The sequence below is a fragment of the Tupaia chinensis genome, unplaced genomic scaffold (assembly GCF_000334495.1).
Source record: "Tupaia chinensis unplaced genomic scaffold, TupChi_1.0 Scaffold000354_1, whole genome shotgun sequence".
NCBI classification, from domain to species: domain Eukaryota; kingdom Metazoa; phylum Chordata; class Mammalia; order Scandentia; family Tupaiidae; genus Tupaia; species Tupaia belangeri.
In genome coordinates this window covers 1,982,916-2,005,953 of record NW_006159849.1, presented here as the reverse complement: position 1 = coordinate 2,005,953, position 23,038 = coordinate 1,982,916, and the positions used below count along the sequence as shown (strand labels likewise).

The window sequence follows — 23,038 nt, the reverse complement described above, 5'->3', positions numbered from 1 at the left end:
GTTATTTCTATACCTGTCTACCTGGCTTTCAGGTTAAACTGAACATCATATTGTTGCTTCTTTGTCTAGATAGGGGACTTATATTTGTTCATGTCCCTGACAACTGTGACTCTCAAAAGAACTCTCCAAACTTATGACACATTTTCTGTTATGAGGGAACCTCATACATGTAGGACAACTTAGAGGCAGTGAGTAGTCTGACTTAGGGGAAAGAAACCTTTCATCTAGGAGAGTTGTTTTCTTTCTTTTATTTTTACAGATACAATTTTTTATTTTGAATGTATAAGATGTACATGGATAATAACAAATGCCAATAGACAATGGTCCTGCCAAAAGTATTTATAGTATCCAACAATGGTGTGTTAAGACTGAGCATCCCTCCACAGTATCAATTCATTTAGCAATTCATTCGCTTTTCTAAACTATACGAATTTATCCAGTCCACACCAGGTGATCACAGATCCCAATTTTCTGGAATTCCAATGAAAGAGATTTAACATTGACTTGTAAGAGTGGGTTTGTATGTAATTAAGAATATCAAAACTCTCTAACAGAGCATTTTTCTAACTCCCAGACAAAAGGTTAAATTCCTTCCATATATGAGCCCTTGGTTGGCATTGCATTAACACCTCTCAAGGAAGAAAAAAATGCAAGTAACAAATGCACTACAGAGCATTTTTCAACATGAAAACATTAAATCCCTATAAACCATAAAAGAATGCAAGATTTTTAACTACGAGTCATGGTGACCTGAAAACCCTTGCCATGGGGTTCAATTACTTAAATACGCTGAATCTTAAACTGCCTTAAAATTTATTATGAAGGGCCCTTAAGTGAACCAGGTACCCATTTCAAAATACAAATAAAACACTCTAAAAGCCAAGGTGAGCTCAACATGTTTTCTACCAGGGACAGAAGATACTCGATCCAAAATTTTAAGACAGTTTATTAGGAAATGCTTTGGCAAATAGAAAACTCCCTGTATCTAAAGGTGTGGGAGTACAGATTGGACAACCACCTGCTGGTGGTCTTAGGCATTTAGGAGTACAAGTCACCTGCTGGAGGGTCTTTGACATTTCTTCAAATCTGAAATATTGTATTGTTATTAATTTTTAAAAATGCATTAATCCCTCAGTGATGTCAAAGTACTTTTAGATTCAATTTCTTCTTCAGATTTTCATAAACAGTTTGTATAAAAAAAAATCAGCCTTTTCTCTAAGCTTAATATTAGGAATGCTCCATACTCATCCTAGAGATTCACTAGCCTTCTTCATTAAGGCTAAAATGATTTTAGCCGATTAGTATTTTATGAAAAAGCATTCTCTCTAGAAAAGTATTTTGTTGTTATTGTTGTTTTTCTTAATTCAATTTTCTTTAGCTTTCTGGGCTTATTTCCATTAAAGCCTTTTGTTATTTTCTGGTTTAGGTGACTTATAAGATTTCTCTCTCTTTTTTTAAAAGAATTATCTTATTTAATTTTACTTATTCATTCATTTATTTTAACTTGATCAGAGAGAGACAGAGAAAGAGAGAGGGGAAAGTGAGAAAGCAAACCACCAGGTCTGAGACTTGAACCTTAGTAAGCATTCTCTCTAGAAAAGTATTTTGTTGTTATTGTTGTTTTTCTTAATTCAATTTTCTTTAGCTTTCTGGGCTTATTTCCATTAAAGCCTTTTGTTATTTTCTGGTTTAGGTGACTTATAAGATTTCTCTCTCTTTTTTTAAAAGAATTATCTTATTTAATTTTACTTATTCATTCATTTATTTTAACTTGATCAGAGAGAGACAGAGAAAGAGAGAGGGGAAAGTGAGAAAGCAAACCACCAGGTCTGAGACTTGAACCTTAGTTGGCCATGTAGGAGTATCCAGTGCCTTAACCGTCACATCACCTTCTCTTCTATAAGCCTTCCCCAGAAAGTCTTATCTGGCTATATCAGCTATGAAAACCATAACCTTGCTATTACTTCATGGAAGACTTCCCTCCTTAAACAGGCTACAGCATGTTATACCTTGAGAAATAAAAGAATTTTCAATACCCTGCAGAATCTCCAAGTACTGCAAGAGTAATTTAAGTGTGCTTTTCCTGGCTAGAAACTTCTCTTGTAAAATTACCTTTTTCCTTGCTTGTTGATCTTTGGAAGAATGTGCCTTCACATGCTTTCTTAAGGAACTTGGGTCTGTGTAGCGTTTGGTACATCCTGGAATTTGACAAGCATAAGGTTTCTAAATAAGAAAGAAAGAAAGAAACAGCTGTGGTTAAATCATAAGGTAACTGGGGAAGGTTTTACTCAAAGACGATTGATTTCAGAGCTGACTAGTGTAAAATGCTGGATAATACTCATGCATTTTAATTAGAAAGTCCAGTAACTTTACCTCCTGGTAATGGGAAGTGTAAACTTTCAAGAAACAAAGAGACAGCCTATCCTTGATGATTTTTAAGAGATTACCTTCAAATACACTCTGACCATGAGATCTCTTGTGGCATTTTTTAATGTGGAAATTAGTAAGTATCTCCCGTCATACTTACAGTTACGTTTCCCTGAGAACAATCTTTGGTATTGTCAGAAATTAGTAAATACATATTCTTTAAGGGTCAGGTAAAGAAGCTGTAGAAAAGTCCAGAAAAGACTGGGTATATTTCGGAAGTAACCTGATTTAGAAAGAGAGAGGGAGAGAATCAAGAAGGGAAAATTAGCATAAAGTGGGCAAGAGACAGTAGATTTCAAACAGATACATGAAAAATCAGCAAGAGAAACATTAATATTATTAGTTGCAGAGGAGTCTTGGTGCTAACCAGAGTTATGTGAATAAGGCCTTGGTTGAATGCAGTAAGGAGACACATTTTTGGTTAATCCAATTCCCCCATGGTCCTGGGAGATATGAGGTGAGAAGCCTAATGCTGAGTCTAGGATTGTTTTATTTTTGTATCCCTGGGGCTTGGTACATAATAGGAACAAATGAATGAATGAGTGAGAACACCTCACACCTATTCAAATTTCAGCACTGACACCTACTTAAATGACAACATTTGTATCAAGGGTTTGAGACTATGACTCTTCAGTTGCAAGATAAATCAAAACCTTCTGCTTATTATAAGAACTGGAGGGGGGGGAAATAAAATCACAGGATTAAATGTATTAATAAGACATATTAGCAGTCAAGGATCTACTTAGCACCTCATCACATGAGATATCAGAGTGGTACATAAATGATAAAAATGTAAAGAGGAGAAGTGAAACCCTGTCTGTAAAAGAGGACTTTTGCTCTAGAAACCTCTTATGTAATTGACTAAACACACACACACACACACACACACACACACACACACACACAGACACACACACACGTGTATGTGCATTTGCATTTGCTCCATTGGCATGTGAATTTTGTGGCCTAATGTACATGTGTATTCTATTATTTGCCCTGCTGGAAGCCATATTTATGATTCAAACTCTCCCTTTTTAGGTATTTTTTTTATTTTAATAACAAGGTAAAATCATGAACATATAACTTAACTTGACACACACAATTTGAATTCTAAGTGTAATGTGTTTGTTCATTGACTGACTGACTGATGGATTGAACCACCCAACAGCTGATGATGAATTGAACCACCCACCAGAATGTGTTGGGCACGGTGTTACATATGAGGGGAGATCAAAGCCTTTACGGAAAATGAAATTAAAGTACAAGTTTATTTTAGGGCAAAAACTTTTTTGAACTCCATGCATAGCTTTTTTTCATAATACACATTTTCCTAAACTTTTAAAAGGTCTAACAGATCTAACACTGAATATTGCATGGACTAGGTCCTCATGATCTCACAATTTTTACAAAATAGTGATCCAGTTACTGGCTCACATTACTTGCTGATGAGTTTCAATGGGGAAGCAAAGATTTTCTGTAGACGGGATCTTTTCAGAGTTCATGTGGCTTTTTAACACTAGCCTTCCCTACCCTGGCCTGTCTTTAGGAGAGCAATTAGCCAATGCCTTTCCTGGCAGTCACACTGTGACCACATTGGCTCACAGTATGAGCATTACAGCATATGCTGCAAGTAAAAGGCTTTGGGAATATTAACATGTCATATAAATTGATGTGCTCTTATTACAGTGGTCACCATGATTTGAGTTGATAATGTCATTTTGTATTTGAATTTAAAAGTTCTCGGAGAAACCTTGAATATGTACCATTCTTCCTAGCTAGCCTTCACTTCTCTCATTGGGACCAGTTTACCAAAATAGTGAAGTCAAGGAATAGTCTAAGTAGTACTGTTGAAGTTGCCACTTTGTCTCAGAGTACGCTTGAAATGGCATACTATGCTTCATCAACCTAGATATTTCATTATTTTTCATCTATAATGTATAATTACTTCCCTTGTTTAGATATTAAGATGCTAATAGAGAAATCAATGAATAAAACTTTCTAGGATAGAATTATAAAGCCAAAAATGGGAAAACTACTTTCCCATGAGGAAAAAAAAAGAAACTGCTCAGTCGAAGAAAGATACTTTATCCAAAATTCTAACAACCTTAAGTATAAGGACTGCTTAGTGAAAGGGAGTAAGAACCTAAATTTAAATCATAAATTCTTCCAGCAACTACAGTTTGCTTTTAAAACAAGTGTTTAATTTCTGTATTATTTTAAAAGAGATTACTAATACGTTAAATCTAGTGAAAATTTAAACAGGAGCAAGTTTAGAAATTAAAGGAAAAATGATGATTTTAAAAGATTTAATAAAGAAATAATATTTTCCTAAAAACAAAACAAAAGAGCTGAGTTTTAAAAGCTATTGCATTAAATTATTTTCTTAGGTAGTTTTCCTCAGAAGTTTTTATTTATTTATTTTTTTTCAGAGGTTTTTGCCTTAGGGCACATGTGCTCGCCAGACAGAGACAGAGAGACAGAAAGCGAGAAAGCACCCCCCAGGAGGGATGGCCACGCCACAATCAGTTCTCCTCCATTCTCCTCTTGGGATCTTGGGCACACATGCCTGGTGTGAGTTTAAGCCGCTGGGTCCAGGACTCGAACCGCAGTCGACTACATGGGAGTCCAGCGACAGCCATTATGCTAACTGCTGGTCCCTCCTCAGAAGTTTTTAAAAGAGACATGTGTTTTTTAAATTCAAAAGTGATTTTTTAAAATGTTCTTCATTTGATTAGTTAAAATTAGCTACAAGCAAAGAAGGGTATTGTAGAACCATAACACTTAGTCTCACAATAGTTCTTTCAAACTACAGATAACTAGCTAGAGTAGAAGCAATTTCTTAAGACAATCTTGTCTCATGAATGTTCATTCTTCCATGATAAAGTTTAATGACAAATTGGAAAATGTATTGGATTCTACCAAGACTATTTAGATACAACAAAATAGGACATTTTAACATAATTTATTCTTTTTTTTGGTTTTCTACTTTAAAAAAAAACCCTATTGTTCACCAAATTTATTCATGTAATATTCAATTCTATTGATCCTAAAAATCATTGAATTTGATTCAGCTAACACCAAAAGGGATTATCCTATACCTACATTGCTCTAATTATATTTTGAATATGTACTAGACAAACCATCAGATTTATGTATATTAGGAGATAATTCTGTTTAGAAAGGTTATGTGACATATAGGTAAAATAACTTCTAGCAATATGACTAATGGAGACTAATATAAAATTTAATAAATATGTCAACTATAACATCAGAAGAAATCTTAAATATGTATGAGAAGGTGTGTAGAAATAACAGTATCTTTTCAAAATTCAAACTCTGATGTAGTTTAATAATAGGCATCAGAATGTTAACACTGAAAAAGTACTGTCATGAATACATTATTTGCAAGAACGTGGGATAAAAGATCTGTGATGTGTATAATACATTTATCCTGATGGTTTTGTTAAGTGAAGTGAAATTACATACAGTCTACTTGGACTCATGTAAGGAAAATGGCATTGAAACCTGAGAAACGCAAAGGAGGGCTATCAACATAATTGAGAAAATAAGAGACAAGAGTCCTAGAAAAGGCATTTGCAACTGAGCAAAACGTGGCAGTGTAAGGGAGTTAAAGGTATAATAATGAAAATCAATTGTTCTCACAGGGTTGATGTCAAAGAATATGTGGCTGTTAACACATAGGAAGCATGATGAAACTGAACTCTTGGGAGAAATTTGCTGTTCCTTTCTAGATCGCTTGAAGGTGAAAATTCCAGGTGGCTTTTAAAGTGAAAGGCCAGATTCACTATGAAAAACCATGCCAACTGTGGAGCTCTTTGATGAGAAGAAAAAGAGTCAGATGAAACACACACACACATACTTTCTCTCTCTCTCTTCATTTTTCTAGAAACAGCATACGTGATCTATTTTGATGTGTCTTGATACTCAAACACTTATTTTACTGCCCAATTGCTAGTGATAATTTTCTCTGTACTATAGTTTACTACAGAACAGCTCCCCAGTTGCTTTTTTGCTTTGTGCATGAAGGTGACCAAGCAACCTGGTTGTCCCAGGAAGTGGTAATATTTAGGAAAACCTGAAACTAGAAAAATGAAACAGTCATACAGGGCCCCTTCCAGCTCTGCCCCAGGGTCTCTAACACTGCTCATCCCTGTAACTTGCAGACCATTAAGCAAACACTTTCACCCTCTCGCTATCAAACTGGCACTTCCTCAGGCTGGGGCTTTGGGCTGGAAGTTGGAAACTCCTGTCATTCTTACAGTGTCCAGATGTGTCCTCTGATGTTTGGCGCGGTCGCTGGAGTTACTGAATGCCTTCTGACAGCCTGGATGCTGGCACAAATACGGTTTCTCGCCTGTGTGGCTTCGCAAGTGAATCTTGAGATTTTCAAGCCTTGAAAAGGCCTTCTTGCAACCTTCAAACTGCAAAAAGAAAGTAATTTGGGGTTGTTAAGAAGGACCTTGAATGAGTCTGGGGCATAAAAAACAAAAACAAAAACAAAAGCAAAGTCCTTAGTTTGTACTTAGCCTAAAACAATAAAATAAACTGAAATCCAAACAGTAACACATACTTCTAAAAATACCCATGTGTTTATGGGAATTGCATTTTTCCACTGAATATACATGCCACTTTCCGTACCAGATCTGGGTCCCAAACTGATTTCTGTGATTACTTATGTCAGAGAAAATTTGCTGCGAGCCATCTGGCTCAGTTAATAAAAATACAGTAATGTGTATCTTAAAGATTTATTAAAAAGTTAACACACTTTTCCATTTCCAAATTGGTCTAAATTGAAGGAACCAGGAAGGAAGAAACTTTCTGACAACTAATGAACTAACAAAAAAATCAGATGTATGAGAAAAAAGGAGAATTAAAGACCCAAGAACTGAGGATAAAAAATGCATGTGTCTATTGGATTGACATGATCAGAAACTCCCTTGACTATATTTGTACGAATTTTTGAACTCCTAAGAGAGTGTCAATAGGGTGATACCAAGCCTAATGGAATAACATTTTTAGCATGCTTTTAAAAAGAAACGGTGGGTAGGGGGGACCAGCAGTTAGCGTAATGGCTATGTCGCTGGACTCCCACGTAGTCAACCGCGGTTCATGTCCTGGACCCAGTGGCTTAAAACTCATGCCGGGCGTGTGTGCATGTGTGCCCAAGATCCCAAGAGGAAAATGGAGGAGAAGGGATTGCGGCGTGGCCATCCCCCCAGGGGGGTGATTTCTCGCTGTCTCTCTCTGTCTGTCTGGCGAGTGCATGTGCCCAAAAATAAATAAGTAAATAAAATAAAAACCTCTCCCAGAAAAAAGAAAAAAAAAGTGGGAACACAGATCATTCATTTAGCGCTAAATCATTTTCAAAATAAATTAATAGTATGTCTTAAATTTTAAAAGAAATTTTGTTATCTAACCCATGAAGAGAGCAATTAAACATAAGAGTGAAGATCTTAATAAATGCAACATCCATTTGTCAACATTTATTTTTTTGAGAGTTTTTCTTTCTTTCTTTTTTTTTTGGCTATAGGGCACATGCACTTGCCAAAGAGATAGAGACAGAGACAGACAGAGATAGAAAGCGAGAAATCAAACCCCAGGAGGGATGGTCATGCCAATCCCTTCTCCTCTATTCCTCTCTTGGAATCTTGGGCACAAATGCATGTGCAACTGGCGTGAAGTTTAAGCTCCCGGGAATCGGACTCAAACCAGGTTGATTATGTGGGAGTCCAACAACGTAACCATTATGCCATCTGCTGGTCCCCATCAACATTTTTTTAAATTTTATTTATTCATCACTTATTTTAATTTGACCAGAGAGAGACACACAGAGAGAGGGAAAGTGAGAAAGCAGGCCAGCAGTACCAGGACTCAAACTGTGGTCAGCCATGGGGGAGTGTCCAGCACCTTAACCACCATGCCACCTGCTGGTCCCTCTGTCAACATCTTTTGATGGTAACATTTACTTAATGTTTTCAGTAGGCAAAATATCATGTTTATCATACTAGCAATATCAAATATTTTAGAGTCAAAGTGATTACAATCCGGGAAGTGAGAGTCTAATACAGAAGGTGTGTTAGAGAAAGCCTATAAATCAAGCATAGAAGTGAGATGGGGATTTATCTTTTAACTCTTTTCTTGGTGTTAAGCCCCAGTTTGAATCCTGTTTGAGTTCCCACAAGAAGGGAAACTTAGAAATATGGGAAACCAGGACAAGCAATTGGCGTAATGGCTATGTCACTGGACTCCCATGTAGTCAACCGCGGTTTGGGTCCCAGACACGGTGGCTTAAACTCATGCTGGGTGCATGAGCTTGCATGCCCAGGATCCCAAGAAGAGAATGCAGGAGAGAGGATTACAACATGGCTCTCCCCCCTGGGGAGTGTGATTTCTCGCTTTCTGTCTCTCTATCTCTCTCTATCTAGAGGAAAATGGAGGAGAAGGGATTGCGGCGTGGCCATCCCCCCAGGGGGGTGATTTCTCGCTGTCTCTCTCTGTCTGTCTGGCGAGTGCATGTGCCCAAAAATAAATAAGTAAATAAAATAAAAACCTCTCCCAGAAAAAAGAAAAAAAAAGTGGGAACACAGATCATTCATTTAGCGCTAAATCATTTTCAAAATAAATTAATAGTATGTCTTAAATTTTAAAAGAAATTTTGTTATCTAACCCATGAAGAGAGCAATTAAACATAAGAGTGAAGATCTTAATAAATGCAACATCCATTTGTCAACATTTATTTTTTTGAGAGTTTTTCTTTCTTTCTTTTTTTTTTGGCTATAGGGCACATGCACTTGCCAAAGAGATAGAGACAGAGACAGACAGAGATAGAAAGCGAGAAATCAAACCCCAGGAGGGATGGTCATGCCAATCCCTTCTCCTCTATTCCTCTCTTGGAATCTTGGGCACAAATGCATGTGCAACTGGCGTGAAGTTTAAGCTCCCGGGAATCGGACTCAAACCAGGTTGATTATGTGGGAGTCCAACAACGTAACCATTATGCCATCTGCTGGTCCCCATCAACATTTTTTTAAATTTTATTTATTCATCACTTATTTTAATTTGACCAGAGAGAGACACACAGAGAGAGGGAAAGTGAGAAAGCAGGCCAGCAGTACCAGGACTCAAACTGTGGTCAGCCATGGGGGAGTGTCCAGCACCTTAACCACCATGCCACCTGCTGGTCCCTCTGTCAACATCTTTTGATGGTAACATTTACTTAATGTTTTCAGTAGGCAAAATATCATGTTTATCATACTAGCAATATCAAATATTTTAGAGTCAAAGTGATTACAATCCGGGAAGTGAGAGTCTAATACAGAAGGTGTGTTAGAGAAAGCCTATAAATCAAGCATAGAAGTGAGATGGGGATTTATCTTTTAACTCTTTTCTTGGTGTTAAGCCCCAGTTTGAATCCTGTTTGAGTTCCCACAAGAAGGGAAACTTAGAAATATGGGAAACCAGGACAAGCAATTGGCGTAATGGCTATGTCACTGGACTCCCATGTAGTCAACCGCGGTTTGGGTCCCAGACACGGTGGCTTAAACTCATGCTGGGTGCATGAGCTTGCATGCCCAGGATCCCAAGAAGAGAATGCAGGAGAGAGGATTACAACATGGCTCTCCCCCCTGGGGAGTGTGATTTCTCGCTTTCTGTCTCTCTATCTCTCTCTATCTTTCTGGCAAGTGCACACCTGTCTTTCTGATGAGTGCATAGCAAAAACCTCTCAAAAAATATATATATGGGAAACGTACTAGAACAAAGGATAATATGTTGAAGCAACCAAGAAACCTTACTTCTTAGAGAGAAATGTAGGTGGTGGGGTAGGATAGACAGGACAGGCTATAACTTAAGAAGTTAAGTTCAGAACAGTTTTCATTCAAAATTAGGTGTAACTGTGCTGCAAGAAATTTAATAAAAACTCCTTGGTTCTCTAACTTAGGACAATAGATGAGGGAGGTCATTGTTCATGAAGAGATGATCCACAGCCAGGTTCTTGGTAGTTGGAATTTTCATCCATCAGTAAAGGATGAACTAAGTAGACAGAATAATCAAACATGTCATAACTCCATCTATTTAAGTTGTCCAGATTTTGCATGCTGGTGTATTTTAAGAAATTTATGAAAGTTGTACTTATTTTTGATTGAGAGTTATACATGTTTCACAGACATATGTTGGTTTATTTCAATTTTGATATTTTGCTTAAAATAATTTTGGTGTTTTCCTGATTTCTATTTCACATAAAAATAAATTTAGCCTGAACAGAAGACGAATGCTGACGAAGCCAACTACTTTTTCAGCAAAGTGAAAGGCATATAATGCCATGTTGCTAGAGGGAGAGTGAAGTTAAGGGGCTCATTTCTACAGTTTTCAAGTGGGTTTCAAGTTTGAGAACAAAGGGCTCAAAATTACCACCCCCCCACCCTGCACACACCACCTAATTTCCAGCAAAGGGTCTCTGCCAACCAAATGCCTGTTTTTAAGGTTGTTTTTGCGTGAGGACTCAGAGCAAACTCCTGAAACTCAGTTTATTTTACTTGGAACCACCCAGTGGACCACACTTAGGTCTGAAATGAGCTTGTGGTTTCGGACATGCCAAGCCTGAAGCCCAGTTCCTAGCTGGAGCCAGCTAGGGATGCATACCCAGACTCGGCCAGGCCTCAGCATCCACTCCCTCCTATGGCCATCTCAGATCTTTGTCAGAGAGAAAGCTGCATTGTTACGGTACCAGGATGGGAATGGAGAGCTACTTTAGAATAGACTGATGAAGGTTCTGTGAATATTGGTCAAACTGGACCTCTGGTTCTACCACAGAGTGATTAGAGGTATCATAGACTTGTGTTAGACTACGTCAAACTGTCCATGGGATCAGGCACAAACTGTAGACTAGCCTTGTAAGGCCTCTGCAGTTAAATGTCCACTTACATGTCAGTTAAAACTCAACTGATTGGGGACTGGCAGGTGGCATAGTGGTTAAGGTTCTGGACTCCCATATGGCCGACTGTGGTTCGAGTCCTGAACCTGAAGGCTTGCCATCTCTCTCTCTCTCTCTTTCTCGTGAGTATATGTGCCCTATAGCAAATTTTAAAAAAATTATCATCATAATAAATAAAATTAAATAAATAATTCTTAAAAAAATCCCACCTCAATAGATCACTGTTATTACTATCAACAAAAGCAATAATCAAAGGTCAAAGGGCTCACTGCATTCTAAGAAAATCAGTGAAAAATAAACATCTCAGAATATTCTGACCATTTTTTAAATAACAAAGAAGGAGGAAAATATGAGCATCCAAACTGAAAATGACAACAAAAGGATTATCTCTAAAATAATGAAAATCCAACTGATAACAGATATTTCCTCTATAACAAAAAAAGGTCAGAAGACAACAGAGTAATATTACAGTATTTTCAGAGGAAAAGATTAAGAGTAAAGGGTTTGGCCTTACTGAGTTGCATGAATAAAAGTAGGAGAAAGGCAATTTCATGTATGTAAGGGCTCATACACACTACCCACTCAATCTTGCTGAAGAAATTTACTTGAAGGAGTCATGAACCCAAGACCAATAAAAATCAGGCACTAACAGATTGACAAACAGCTTGATGGGTGGCCTAACACCCAAATCATCACAGGCGTATGGAGAGACTACACCTAAATGAATTTACCACAGTAATGATTCTGCTGGAAGAGGAAGAAGTCATTGTTAATTTCTCTAATGGATCTGGATCAAACTTGAAACAAACGATTTTATAATGACTCATTATCATTTATTATAGGAAAAAACCTGTAATTCAGCACAGGAATTTCCTCAGGTACCTTTACCTGTAGATTTATAAGTTCAATTAAATGCAAATGCATTAAAATAAGCTAAACTAAGGCAGATGTACAGATTGAGACAAAACATACAAACTGGATTCTTTGGGTGTTTGGGACAATGGGTGCCTTTTTTATCCTTATTTTTTCATGGATTCCAAATTTTTAGTGTGCCTCAACTTGTAAATGAATATCTATGCTTAGGAAAGCAAGAACCATTAGAAGTGTTGCCTTGAGTTTGGCCAGATGCTTTCTCACTGAAGTTCCTAAAATACAAGGTCCATCCTGAGGTCTAAGGTCCAAATGGTCCACTGATGGCTCATGTCAATGCCACCACCAGCTCCTACACAAAAACTGGCCAATATCCTCAGCTCAAGTCCTCTCCTTCCTGGACTGACTATGAAACTGGGAACTCAATGGCACAGAGATACACAACTGGATCAGCAATCTGAGGCTATCTCAGGTTCAAAAACAGACCACATAGAGGAAGACAGTACCAAAGCAACAAACTCTAAAAGTCCAAGAAGGAAGCAGAAGGAGGACGAGTATAACACAAAAGAGAGACAGGCCAGGCAGTCATGCAGGAGTAGCATAAATGGACTCAAATAGGAAGGTCCTGAGTTCACATCTGAGACTTTATCCACACTCCAGGTAGGAGCATGCATGCCTATTATCCATCTGGGATGGTTGAGATGAGTATACTGAAGCATGAAGAGACTGTTAAGGTGACTGTCTCCCTCTATCTCTGTCTCTTTCATGAAACAAACAAATAAATCAACTTTAAAAATGAGAGAAAAACAAATCCAAAGCAATAAGGTGGGGAGCAGTGGTGGTTGAGAAGAGTCCAGTGTTCATTGATCCTTTTTTCTATGTGAGTTCCTTCTCAGGTATCTTCCTCTATTCAAGTAATTCTATCTATACAGCATTCTACACCCCCTCCCCACCTTCTTCAACAAATTCAGAGTAAGCCATAAGAGCATGTCATGGTGTTTGAGGCACTGGAAAGAACAAAGTGAACAAAACTCAAACTTTGCTCATGTGAGGATGAACATGAGGTCAAGGCATACAATAACAAGTTATACACTCAGGGGCCCTGAGCAGTGGTTCACAAAGATGTGGTTCCAGGATCAGCAGCTTCAGCATCACCTGGGTACATGTCAGAAATATAAATTATCTGACTCTTATCCCAGGCAGACTCAGAATCCTGGGGGTGGTGCTCAGCCATCTGAATGCTAACAAGCCCTCTAAGAGGTTCTAGAGTGCTCTACCGTGTGAACAGGTGGTTAGGAAAAATCATTTGTATTATGATCATTGTCCATTTTCATACGATACTCTTCAGATAGAAGTATTGTGCAGAATTTACTCATTTCTGATTTGGACAACAGACATAGGAGTTAGCGCTGTAGCTGCTATTCTAGGACTGAAAAAGAACATCTCCATTCTGGGGCAGGGTGGGGTTATATCCATTCCCATAGCAAATGGGACAAAATCCTAGAATGTCAATGTCTTATGGGAGATTGTTTAAACTCCTAATTTTGGAAGCTGCTACAGGGTAGATGTCTGGTTCTAAAATAGGTATGCCCACATAATCTCTCAGTGGCTTCCCGACCAACCAAATATTCCACCTTTCTATTGCCCATTAACTCCCCCATTGAGAAAAGCACTGAAGGGAAGCCATCATTTCCCAATTGCACATTTCAGTGGCTTTACGGGCACATTTGAGGACAGAGCACCAAACTGTAAGTGACAGAACTTTAAATCTCGTAGGCTTTGAAAATAATGCATTTCATGAAGAAAGAGCTATTTAATTCTGAAGCTGTTTTCAAGTAACAAACTTTAATTAGAAAGTTTAAGTTGCCTTAAACCTAAAGAACCTTAGCTTGCAGTACTTTGCTAATTGAGAAGATTATTTCATATTTAAGGAATCACAACTGGACTGTAATCACCGTCTATATATATTGGCTTGATTACGGATTGTTGACATTAAGTAGCATTAAGATGACCTTTGAAATATTACTTTCCCTTTCTATTAGAGGCTTTTGTGTAAGGTTCTAAAAATGAAAGGCTCATTAGGCACCATTAAAATGGGATTTAGTCCATATGTGTAACCAATAATCAAGTGGAATATTATTCCCTCCCCTAATCAACTCCTTAGAGTGCTGAGAAGCCTAAGTTCATATTCAAAGTAGGAACAACAGCAAATCTTTCTTGATCAGGCTTCTATACCATTGTTAATGTCAACAAAACCCAAACAGAAAGGAGTCTACAGTGCTGGACATGCTTTTTAAAAAAATGGGCATTTGATTTCAATTAAGCCTCAGTGTTTACGACCCTTGGAGGTATACGCTTTTACAATTTCACTAGTCAAGACCAATTAATCCCATTAGTGATGCCTGATGCTGTGATGTGCAGTAAGAATTGACTGATGAATTATATGCTGGTTGACATCTCCACATACAGCCCAAAGACAACAGAGATGAAAGGCACTGAGGGAAAGGTCAGCAAATATTTCTTATACCATGAACACAGTCAAGGTGAATTCCACAGTGAACCCAAGAGTTCAAGTTCACTTGAATCAAGCTTATACCTTCCAAACATGAAAACCAGAGATTACTTCTTCTTTGACTCAAAAAGAGGTGGCCAAAGGAACAGCCTGAGGTTACCTTATATACCTGAGGAGAGGTAAGAAACCAGATGCATACATTCAGCTAGACTTAGTTCTACAAGTCCCTTTCTAAGACAGTGCTTCCCAGGTTTCTCTGCACATGAATCACCAAGGTAGTCTCGTTAAAATGTGGATTGTGATTCAATAGTTTTGGGGTGGGGGTGATATTTCTGGTTTGTTTTTGTTTTTAGATTCTTGTCATAGGCACGTGCACTCACTAGAGGGACAGAGAAAGAAGGAAAGTGAGAAATCATCCCCCAAGGAGGATGGCTACACTGCAATCCTTTCTCCTCCAGTCTCTTCCTAGATTTTGGGCATGTATGCACATGTGCCCAGAGTGTTTTTCAAGCTGCCAGGTCGGGACTCAAAACATGTAAGTCAGCCATATGCCTTAACCACCACACTATCTACTGGCCCTAAATGTTAAATGGTCAAAGATTACACTTTGAGAAGCTGAGTCCTAGGCTCACTAAAAGACCCTTGTGTTGAAAATGTATAGTTAGGTGGGATTTGAACAAAGAAACACAATAAACAAAAGAACTAGAGAACAAATAAAAGAATAAAGAAAAGGCTTGCCTTTGCTGAGCCTGTGACAGCTTTGTTCTTAGAGTGTGGAACAGTAAAATCTAATTTTAAAAGTTAGGCTGAGAAAATAACAGACAAGAGCAGGGAAGGGGTAGAAGAAAAGTCAGGGATTAAAAAAAAGGACAAAGAACCAAAACAGAAAGACTACAGAAATACACTGAGGCCATCTGATTTTTGTTTCTCCTTCAGGTGACTTGGTAAATGGACATATGGCTTTCCCATTGCCACTCTGGTTTCTGTTTCCAGTGTATTCTAATTAGTATTGGATGCTCTAGCAAATCTTACTATTACCACATCGATTTGTAGGAAGTGTTACATCAAGGGAGAAAAGAAAATTATTCCAATGTTTTGAGGCTTCTAAAAACTATCTAGTTAGTGAGTCCCTTACACTGAGTTACGTGGAATTCCTTTGTTCTCATTACATTTGGGCTAATATGAGGTTGTAAAAAAAGTCATGACATTTTTCTATATTTTCCTATGCAAAAATGCGTCATGACTTTTTTGATGACCTATTCCACAATGAGAACAGAGAACATGTCTCCATGTGTTTGCAATTTGTGATTTTACTCATGTCTGCAGTTGAATCACTCTCTTGTCCATAACAAGACCATATATAGGAGCTTTTGTGTTTCCCTTTGGTTTCTAAAAAGTAGTATCTGATTTTGTAACACTTTAAAGGTTCTATTAAGGGTAATAGTGCCCTCAGTGGAAAATTATTCAAAGGCACAATAGGATTATCAGTGATTAATCTGGGTCCTCTTGACTTCAGGGAAATTAATGCAACCCAAACTGAGTTTCCAAAGGTTCCAGGTATCTAAATAGATTTGCCTTTGCAATCATCAACATTTCCTGCCCTTGGATTTGACTGGGGCTTCTGGAGCAGGGAATGATGACACTTTGGCTTCACTGAGTCAACCAATTCATCTGGCATTTTGGTGTGTCCTACAGTCTCCGTGTATCCAGATTTTCTGGAACTATTAAAAATTGTATAGCATTAATCCAAAAACTTCTTTTCTTTATTGTGTTTTCTCTTATTATTCTGATATACAAAACAAATAGATTAACTAGCACATAAATACCACTTCCTGGCTTCTTGTGCTTCTTCCTTTTGATTAGTAAGAAATCTGCATAAAACAAAGGTCACTTAAATGGGCAGTATGTTTGTGTTTGTTCTTGGATTAAGGCAATCCATTCCTTTTTAATAGTTGGGTCATGGGTAGCAGTTGACCCTTAAAAGGGTACTCTAAATGAGGTGGCAAAATAAATGAGGGTTAAAAAAAAAAAAAAAAAAAAGGAAAAACAGTTTTCAAGAAGCCACATGACAACGTAGAGAGAAATATGTTATTTCTGTGCCAACATTTGAGCCAAATTAAATTTTTATGGAAATTATCAAGTGTCTGGTTTCTAACAATTGAAAGGACTGAGACAATGGAACCTCATCATAGGCATTACATTCACAACTGGAAAAATAATTCTAAGTAACACTGATATTTAAGACAGATCATATGGCCCTCTGCAATTAGTCAACAAATCTAAGGTGTCATATATTTTTCATATTGTATCAATACAACACCAGAAAACTACAATAACTGCCAATAATTATTGATGTGAGAGGGCAAATAATGAAAAACTAGATGTCTGGAGGTTGTGTAAATGTAACAAAAAGTTTGTGTTGTTTTTTATTAGCATTGATTTCATGCAATCTGTGAATGTATATCCACGAGAGAATGTACACTTTAGAGTTGACAGACCACAATAAATGCACTCTGATTACATGCCAGTAGACCAAATATGTTTTATGGTGATGTAATTAGTTCTGCATCAAAATACCTAAAAGCAATTAAAGTATTTAATTTTCTATGTACCTGTATTTCTGACCACATTGCTAGACTCTACATCTATCTACATAAGCATAATACTTCTAAGAAGTAATATAATGCAAACAAATGAAAGCAACATTCAGATATTTTATTATTCTATATTAAAGAATTCTTTCAAACTCTTTAAGTATGCATCAGTATACCAAGTGACCAATTCCCTGTTCCACAAATGGACCATGCACATACTGACTTTCTTAAACATTCAGCATTTTATAAAGCTCTGGGGATGATACAAGAAACACAAGGCTCAATGCTACCTTTTCTGCGTTCACAGTGCACTTCAGGAGATGGACTATATCCAGAATAAATCTGGAATCTGACCCAGGCTGTTTTAATGCCTCTAAGTTACTTTCTATATACTAAAGGTAAGGTGACCATTGTAGAGGTAAGGAAACTGAGTAATGGGAGGAAAACTGTCCTTTAGATTTTAGACAATATATATATATTTTTTAATGTGAGAAACAGTTACCTTTTTTTTTTTCCTTTTTAAAATTTTTATAAAATAGACAGGTTTTTGCTACAGGGAGCATGCGCTCGCCAGAAAGAGAGAGACAGAGAAATCACTCCCCCTAACCCCAGGGGTGATGGCCATGCCACAATCCCTTCTCCTCCATTTTCATCTCGGGATCTTGGGCATGCATGCATAGGTGCCCTGTGTGAGTTTAAGCCACGGGGTCCAGAACTTGAACCACGGTCGATTACATGGGAGTCCAGTGACATAGCCAACTGCTGGTCCCATGAGAAACAGCTTCTAAAACTCAATTTGTAGGTTTTTGAGGAATTTTCATATTGTTTTCCATAGCAGCAGTAACCAAGTTACATTTCTACCAGCAGTGTAGGACGGTTCCCTTTTCACCATAGCCTAACCAGCACTTGTTCTTTCTTTTTAAATAATTATTTACTTAATTTTATTAGTTAGTTTTATTATTTTAAAATTTGCTATAGGACACAGTCATTCGCTAGAAAGAGAGAGAAAAAGAGAAAACAGGTCTTGGCAAGGTCCGGGACTTGAACTACAATCAGCCATGTGAAAGTTCAGCACCTTAACCACTGTGCCACCTGCTGGCCTTATTCTTTATTTCCTTGATCATAGTCATTCTTACTGGGGTTAAGTGGTATCTTATTGTGGTTTTGATTTGCTAGAGGTGGGAGATGGGGGCTGGGGGTGGGAAGGGCTTAAGGAGGTAGTACTTCACAGATACAAGAATGTAAATTTCTCCAATGGAAAAGAAGTATATGGTAATATCCTTGATTTGATGGTAACATAATGATGTTTTTGAAAAACTATATTGTGTGTCATAGAGATGTACAACAATTAAATGTAAAGAAGAAATTTTTAAAAAGGCTATGGAAAGAGAATCGTTAACGAAGATTGTTTTGATTAATCTCTTTCTTTTTAATGTGGAGTGCAAAGAGAGGTACTTTTTCCACATGGATCCAAAATAGTGTTTTTTTCAATAAATAATTATTTCATACCTAAAAAAGGAAAAGAAATATTCTCTAAATCTCTAGTTTATCTGAAAGGTCTGGCTCAGAAATACATTTTCAACTCTCAAAAGACAGATAGGGATGGATGACATAAAAAAGAACCAAGGAAACCAAAGGAAAGGGAAAATGGGGAGAAAAACAAGGACAGAGAGAATAAAGGTCTAAGAGGGGAAGAGGGAGAACGAAAGTAGGATGGATTCATGGCTTAGCATATATGCATGTGATCAGGCCTTTCCTCCCTTCTAGGTCCCCACCTCTCCCACCTGGCTCTAGTCCAGCCCAGCTGCAGTTCCCCAATTAAGCATGCACTCCTTCATGCCTCTTGCCTTTGCACTGCCACTCCTTGTGCCTGGTCACAACCTAGAGACCCTTTAGCTTGGTGCCACCTCCTCTGGTAAGCCTTCTTTTAGGCTTTCATTAAGGCACAATGGGTCAGTCCCACATATGCCACCACGCTCTGTCCATTGGTTCACAAAACACATGGGAATACACTAATTGGATTGTTTTTCCCACTAGGCTGTGAGCTTTATGAGGACAAGGTACTGAGTCTTATTAATCTTTTTATTGCCGGCACTACGTACAGTACTTGGCATATACTCAAGTGATCACAGATTATTTGGTAAATAAATGCTAAACGAAATGGAGAGAATGAACTCTTTGTAAGAAAGTATATTGATTTCGTAGACTTCCTTGTGTAGTAAGCTCATTAAGGCCTTTTAATTAGGTAGGGCTAGTTATTGCTCATGATGACATCAAATGGTCAACATTGCAAAAGCTATAAAATGCATTTATGGGTTTTAGATGTTGGAATTTAACGTCCTATAGAACTACTGTAAAAATTTACATTCAATTATTTTAATATCTAACCATGTGGGTAAAAATACTAATAACAACATATTGTATTTTTTTTCCCTTTGGTAGCGAAAATGTATTAACTTATTTATTGATGTTCTGAGAAATTAAGAGCATTACTCTTAAAGTGAGTGAGCTGTTTCTTTTTTTTTTGGAAAGGTTTTTGCTATAAGGTCTGTGTGCTCACCAGAAAGACAGAGAGAAACAGAGAGACAGAAAGCGAGAAATCACCTCCCAGGGCAGATGGCCACACTGCAACCCCTTCTCCTCCATTCTCCTCTCGGGATCTTGGGCATGCATGCACACGGGCCTGGCATGAGTTTAAGCCACCAGGCCCAGGATTCAAACCACAGTTGACTACATGGGAGTCCAGCGACATAGCCATTATGCCAACTGATGGTCCCAGAGTGAGCTGTTTTCATTTCACACCCTTTTCCAAACTTCAACTAAACATCCACCGATCCTTTGGGAATGTGTTATTAGCAATAATTCAAGGCACATAAATGTGTGCTTTCTATATACATAAAGGAAAATAAAACTATTTAATTTTTTTTTAAATGGAACTAATATGCTCTCAAATACGCCAGGAAAGAACCTCTCATCAGAGTTTCTCATTAGAAGAAAAAAGATCTTTGGGACCTTGCCCTGAATCAAGTATCCCCAAAGAACTGATGTGTGTCTCAGTCAACCATCCTAGAGCCAGCCTCTCTGAAAGGGAGGTAGAGACTCCAATCTCATGTCCCAGTTTATAACTTAGCTACAGAGTTTGTGCTCAGATGACAGGGGCTGTAGCAACGTCTTTTCCATTGGCAGTGGGCTTGGCTGCCTAGAAATTAATTGTCTCTGACTGCAAAGATGAGAAATGCCACTGCTTGCCTTCAGTTTTATTAAGAATTGGCATGCTTGGTTCAACAGAACTAAGCAATATATTTATTTACTATGGTGTTTCCCAAAATGATTGCTGAATTCTGTCATCTCTTGACTGAGAAACTGTTTGCGGGTTGAAACAGAATGTATGCTAACATACATACAGCAACACAAACCTCCCAGACAAACTGTTTAAGTCATTTGCTTATCATATAGGCACATAGGTGCAAATATGTGCATATGCACTTGTGGGTATAACCACAAGCACACACTTTAACACTTGCACACATATCCCACACGGATTCTGAGTAAATGTGTGTGTTAAAGATCTGTGTGCAGGGGTGTAGAAGCAAGCACAAATTTGCCAAGAGAGAAAGGAAATTCACACACGAAGAGAATAATTTACCATAAATTGGCCCAGACTGAATTTATTCCAAAAACTGGAATGCAAGATGCCAAATTTTTAATGGTTCTTGCTATTCCAGATCTGGCCCTGACAAGCTTTGGAAGAAATGCAAGTGGGAAGGAAAGATAGGATTAAAAAATTACATCTTAAGCCTTTTCACTTTTAAATGTAAAATTTCACCACTGGAACAGGGGGAAGAGTGTGGCAGGGATATTTTTCTGACACTGCTTTTCTCAACAAAAAGCCATCAATTTCCATTACGCATTGCTTAAATGTAAGTCCTATATTTCTTGCTAAAAGTTGTCTGTGAATTGTGGCTTGAAAGAGAAGAAGATAGGAAAATAATGGAACTGAAAATCTTGAATTAGCCTGACGGCCATTACAGAGTGATACCTCAGTGCTGCTCCACAGCCCAAGGACTGACAATCTTTTATGACAACCCACACAAGCTCATCAAAACCACTCACTCGATTGCTTCCAAAATGCATCCCCTCCAGTTCCTTTTCTTTCAAGGCTTAGTATTTTTTTTAATAATTTTTATTTAAATTTATTATATTTATTTATTTATTAAATATATTTGTTTCTTTTATTTATTTATTTTAATTTGACCAGAGAGGGACAGAGCAAGAGAGAGAGAGGGAAAGTGAGAAAGCAAGCCACCAGGTGGTCAGAAAGCAAGCAGACCAGGACTTGAACCATGGTCTGCCATGGGGTGTCCAGCACCCCTAACCACCACACCACCTGCTGGCCCCAAGCCTTGGCATTTCTATACAACGTTCCCTCACAAGCTTGAATGGCACATAGCAGATGATCAGAAAATCCTTTATTCCTTCCACTTGCTCTTCTCCTTCATTGCTCTGATTTTAAACTATTCTAGTTCATACCTGAATGCTTCTCCTTCTTGGCTGATGAAGGAATCATTCTCACACCTAGTCCCTTCTTTCCATATGTACACAGTTTAGTCATGGGCAAGAAGGTGCCATGAAATCCTTTAACTATTTCCAAGGATAACCTTTTAGGTTTTGAGACCCACAGGTCATTCAGTCACTGTCTACATGCTAGAATATACTATGAGCCTTATGGTCCTTGCATAATCTTCATTTTAACTAACTATAGCTCTCAAATTAAAAAAAAAAAAAATATATATATATATATCTACACACACACACACACACACACACACACACACTGTGAGCCACCCAGAACCTCTGACTGCTGAGAAACAAATGTGAAGTGAGACCTGGCATAAATGAGTTAACGTGACAATTCTAGAAGGACCTCAAGGTTGCGCTTTCAGCCTTATGGCAAGAACCTTTCTTTTTTTTTTCTTTGGCCAAAGGTAGGGGTCCTGGATATTACTACCAATTTACCAATTGTGACAAAATTTGGTCCTTTTTTTTTGGAGAGGTTTTTGCTATAGGGCGTGTGCGCTCGCCAGACGGACAGAGAGAGACAGAGAGACAGAAAGCGAGAAATCACCCCCTGGGGGGATGGTCACGCCGCAATCCCTTCACCTCCATTCTCCTCTCGGGATCTTGGGCACGCACACACACGCGCCCAGCGAAAATTTGGTCCTTTTTTTTAAAAACAAAAAACAAAAAAAAACTTGGTCCTTCTTATATTCATACTTAGATATAGCCTCTCTTCAGGGACTCTATTAATGGAGAAAAGAAGGATGTTTTAGAAATTTCAATAATCTATGGGTGCGTAATACATATTTGGTGCTCAATAAATATATTTTAAAAATGATTAATTGATTGAATACGTGACTTAATATTTGCTGAAGCACTTCCAATACCATTTGAGGCAAAATTCCTTGAGAAAGAGAAAAAATTCATTTTGCCATATATTATTGGATGTAAGAATATAGCCTGCATCACATCAGAACACATATTATTGGTTTTTTTTAAAGAATTATTTATTTATTTAACTTTACTTATTTATTTTATTTTTTATTTTGACCAGAGAGGGACAGAGTGAGAGAGAAGAAAATGAGAAAGCAAGTCACCAGGTATGGGACTTGAAACTCAGTCGGC

At 37.8% G+C, this 23,038-nt stretch overlaps 1 protein-coding gene across 5 annotated transcripts in view; it reads right to left on the bottom strand.

The window, feature by feature from the left end:
* GLIS3 (GLIS family zinc finger 3) overlaps positions 1 to 23,038 on the bottom strand; it is a 550,468-nt gene that overhangs the window by 117,929 nt on the left and 409,501 nt on the right. For all 5 annotated transcript variants that reach the window (XM_006152427.3, XM_006152430.3, XM_014589326.2 and 2 more), the window contains 2 exons: positions 6,708 to 6,869; positions 2,113 to 2,223 (listed from right to left, as the gene is read on the bottom strand). In XM_006152427.3, the coding sequence (XP_006152489.1) occupies positions 2,113 to 2,223; positions 6,708 to 6,869 (273 nt within the window). The remainder of the gene's footprint in view (positions 1 to 2,112; positions 2,224 to 6,707; positions 6,870 to 23,038) is intronic.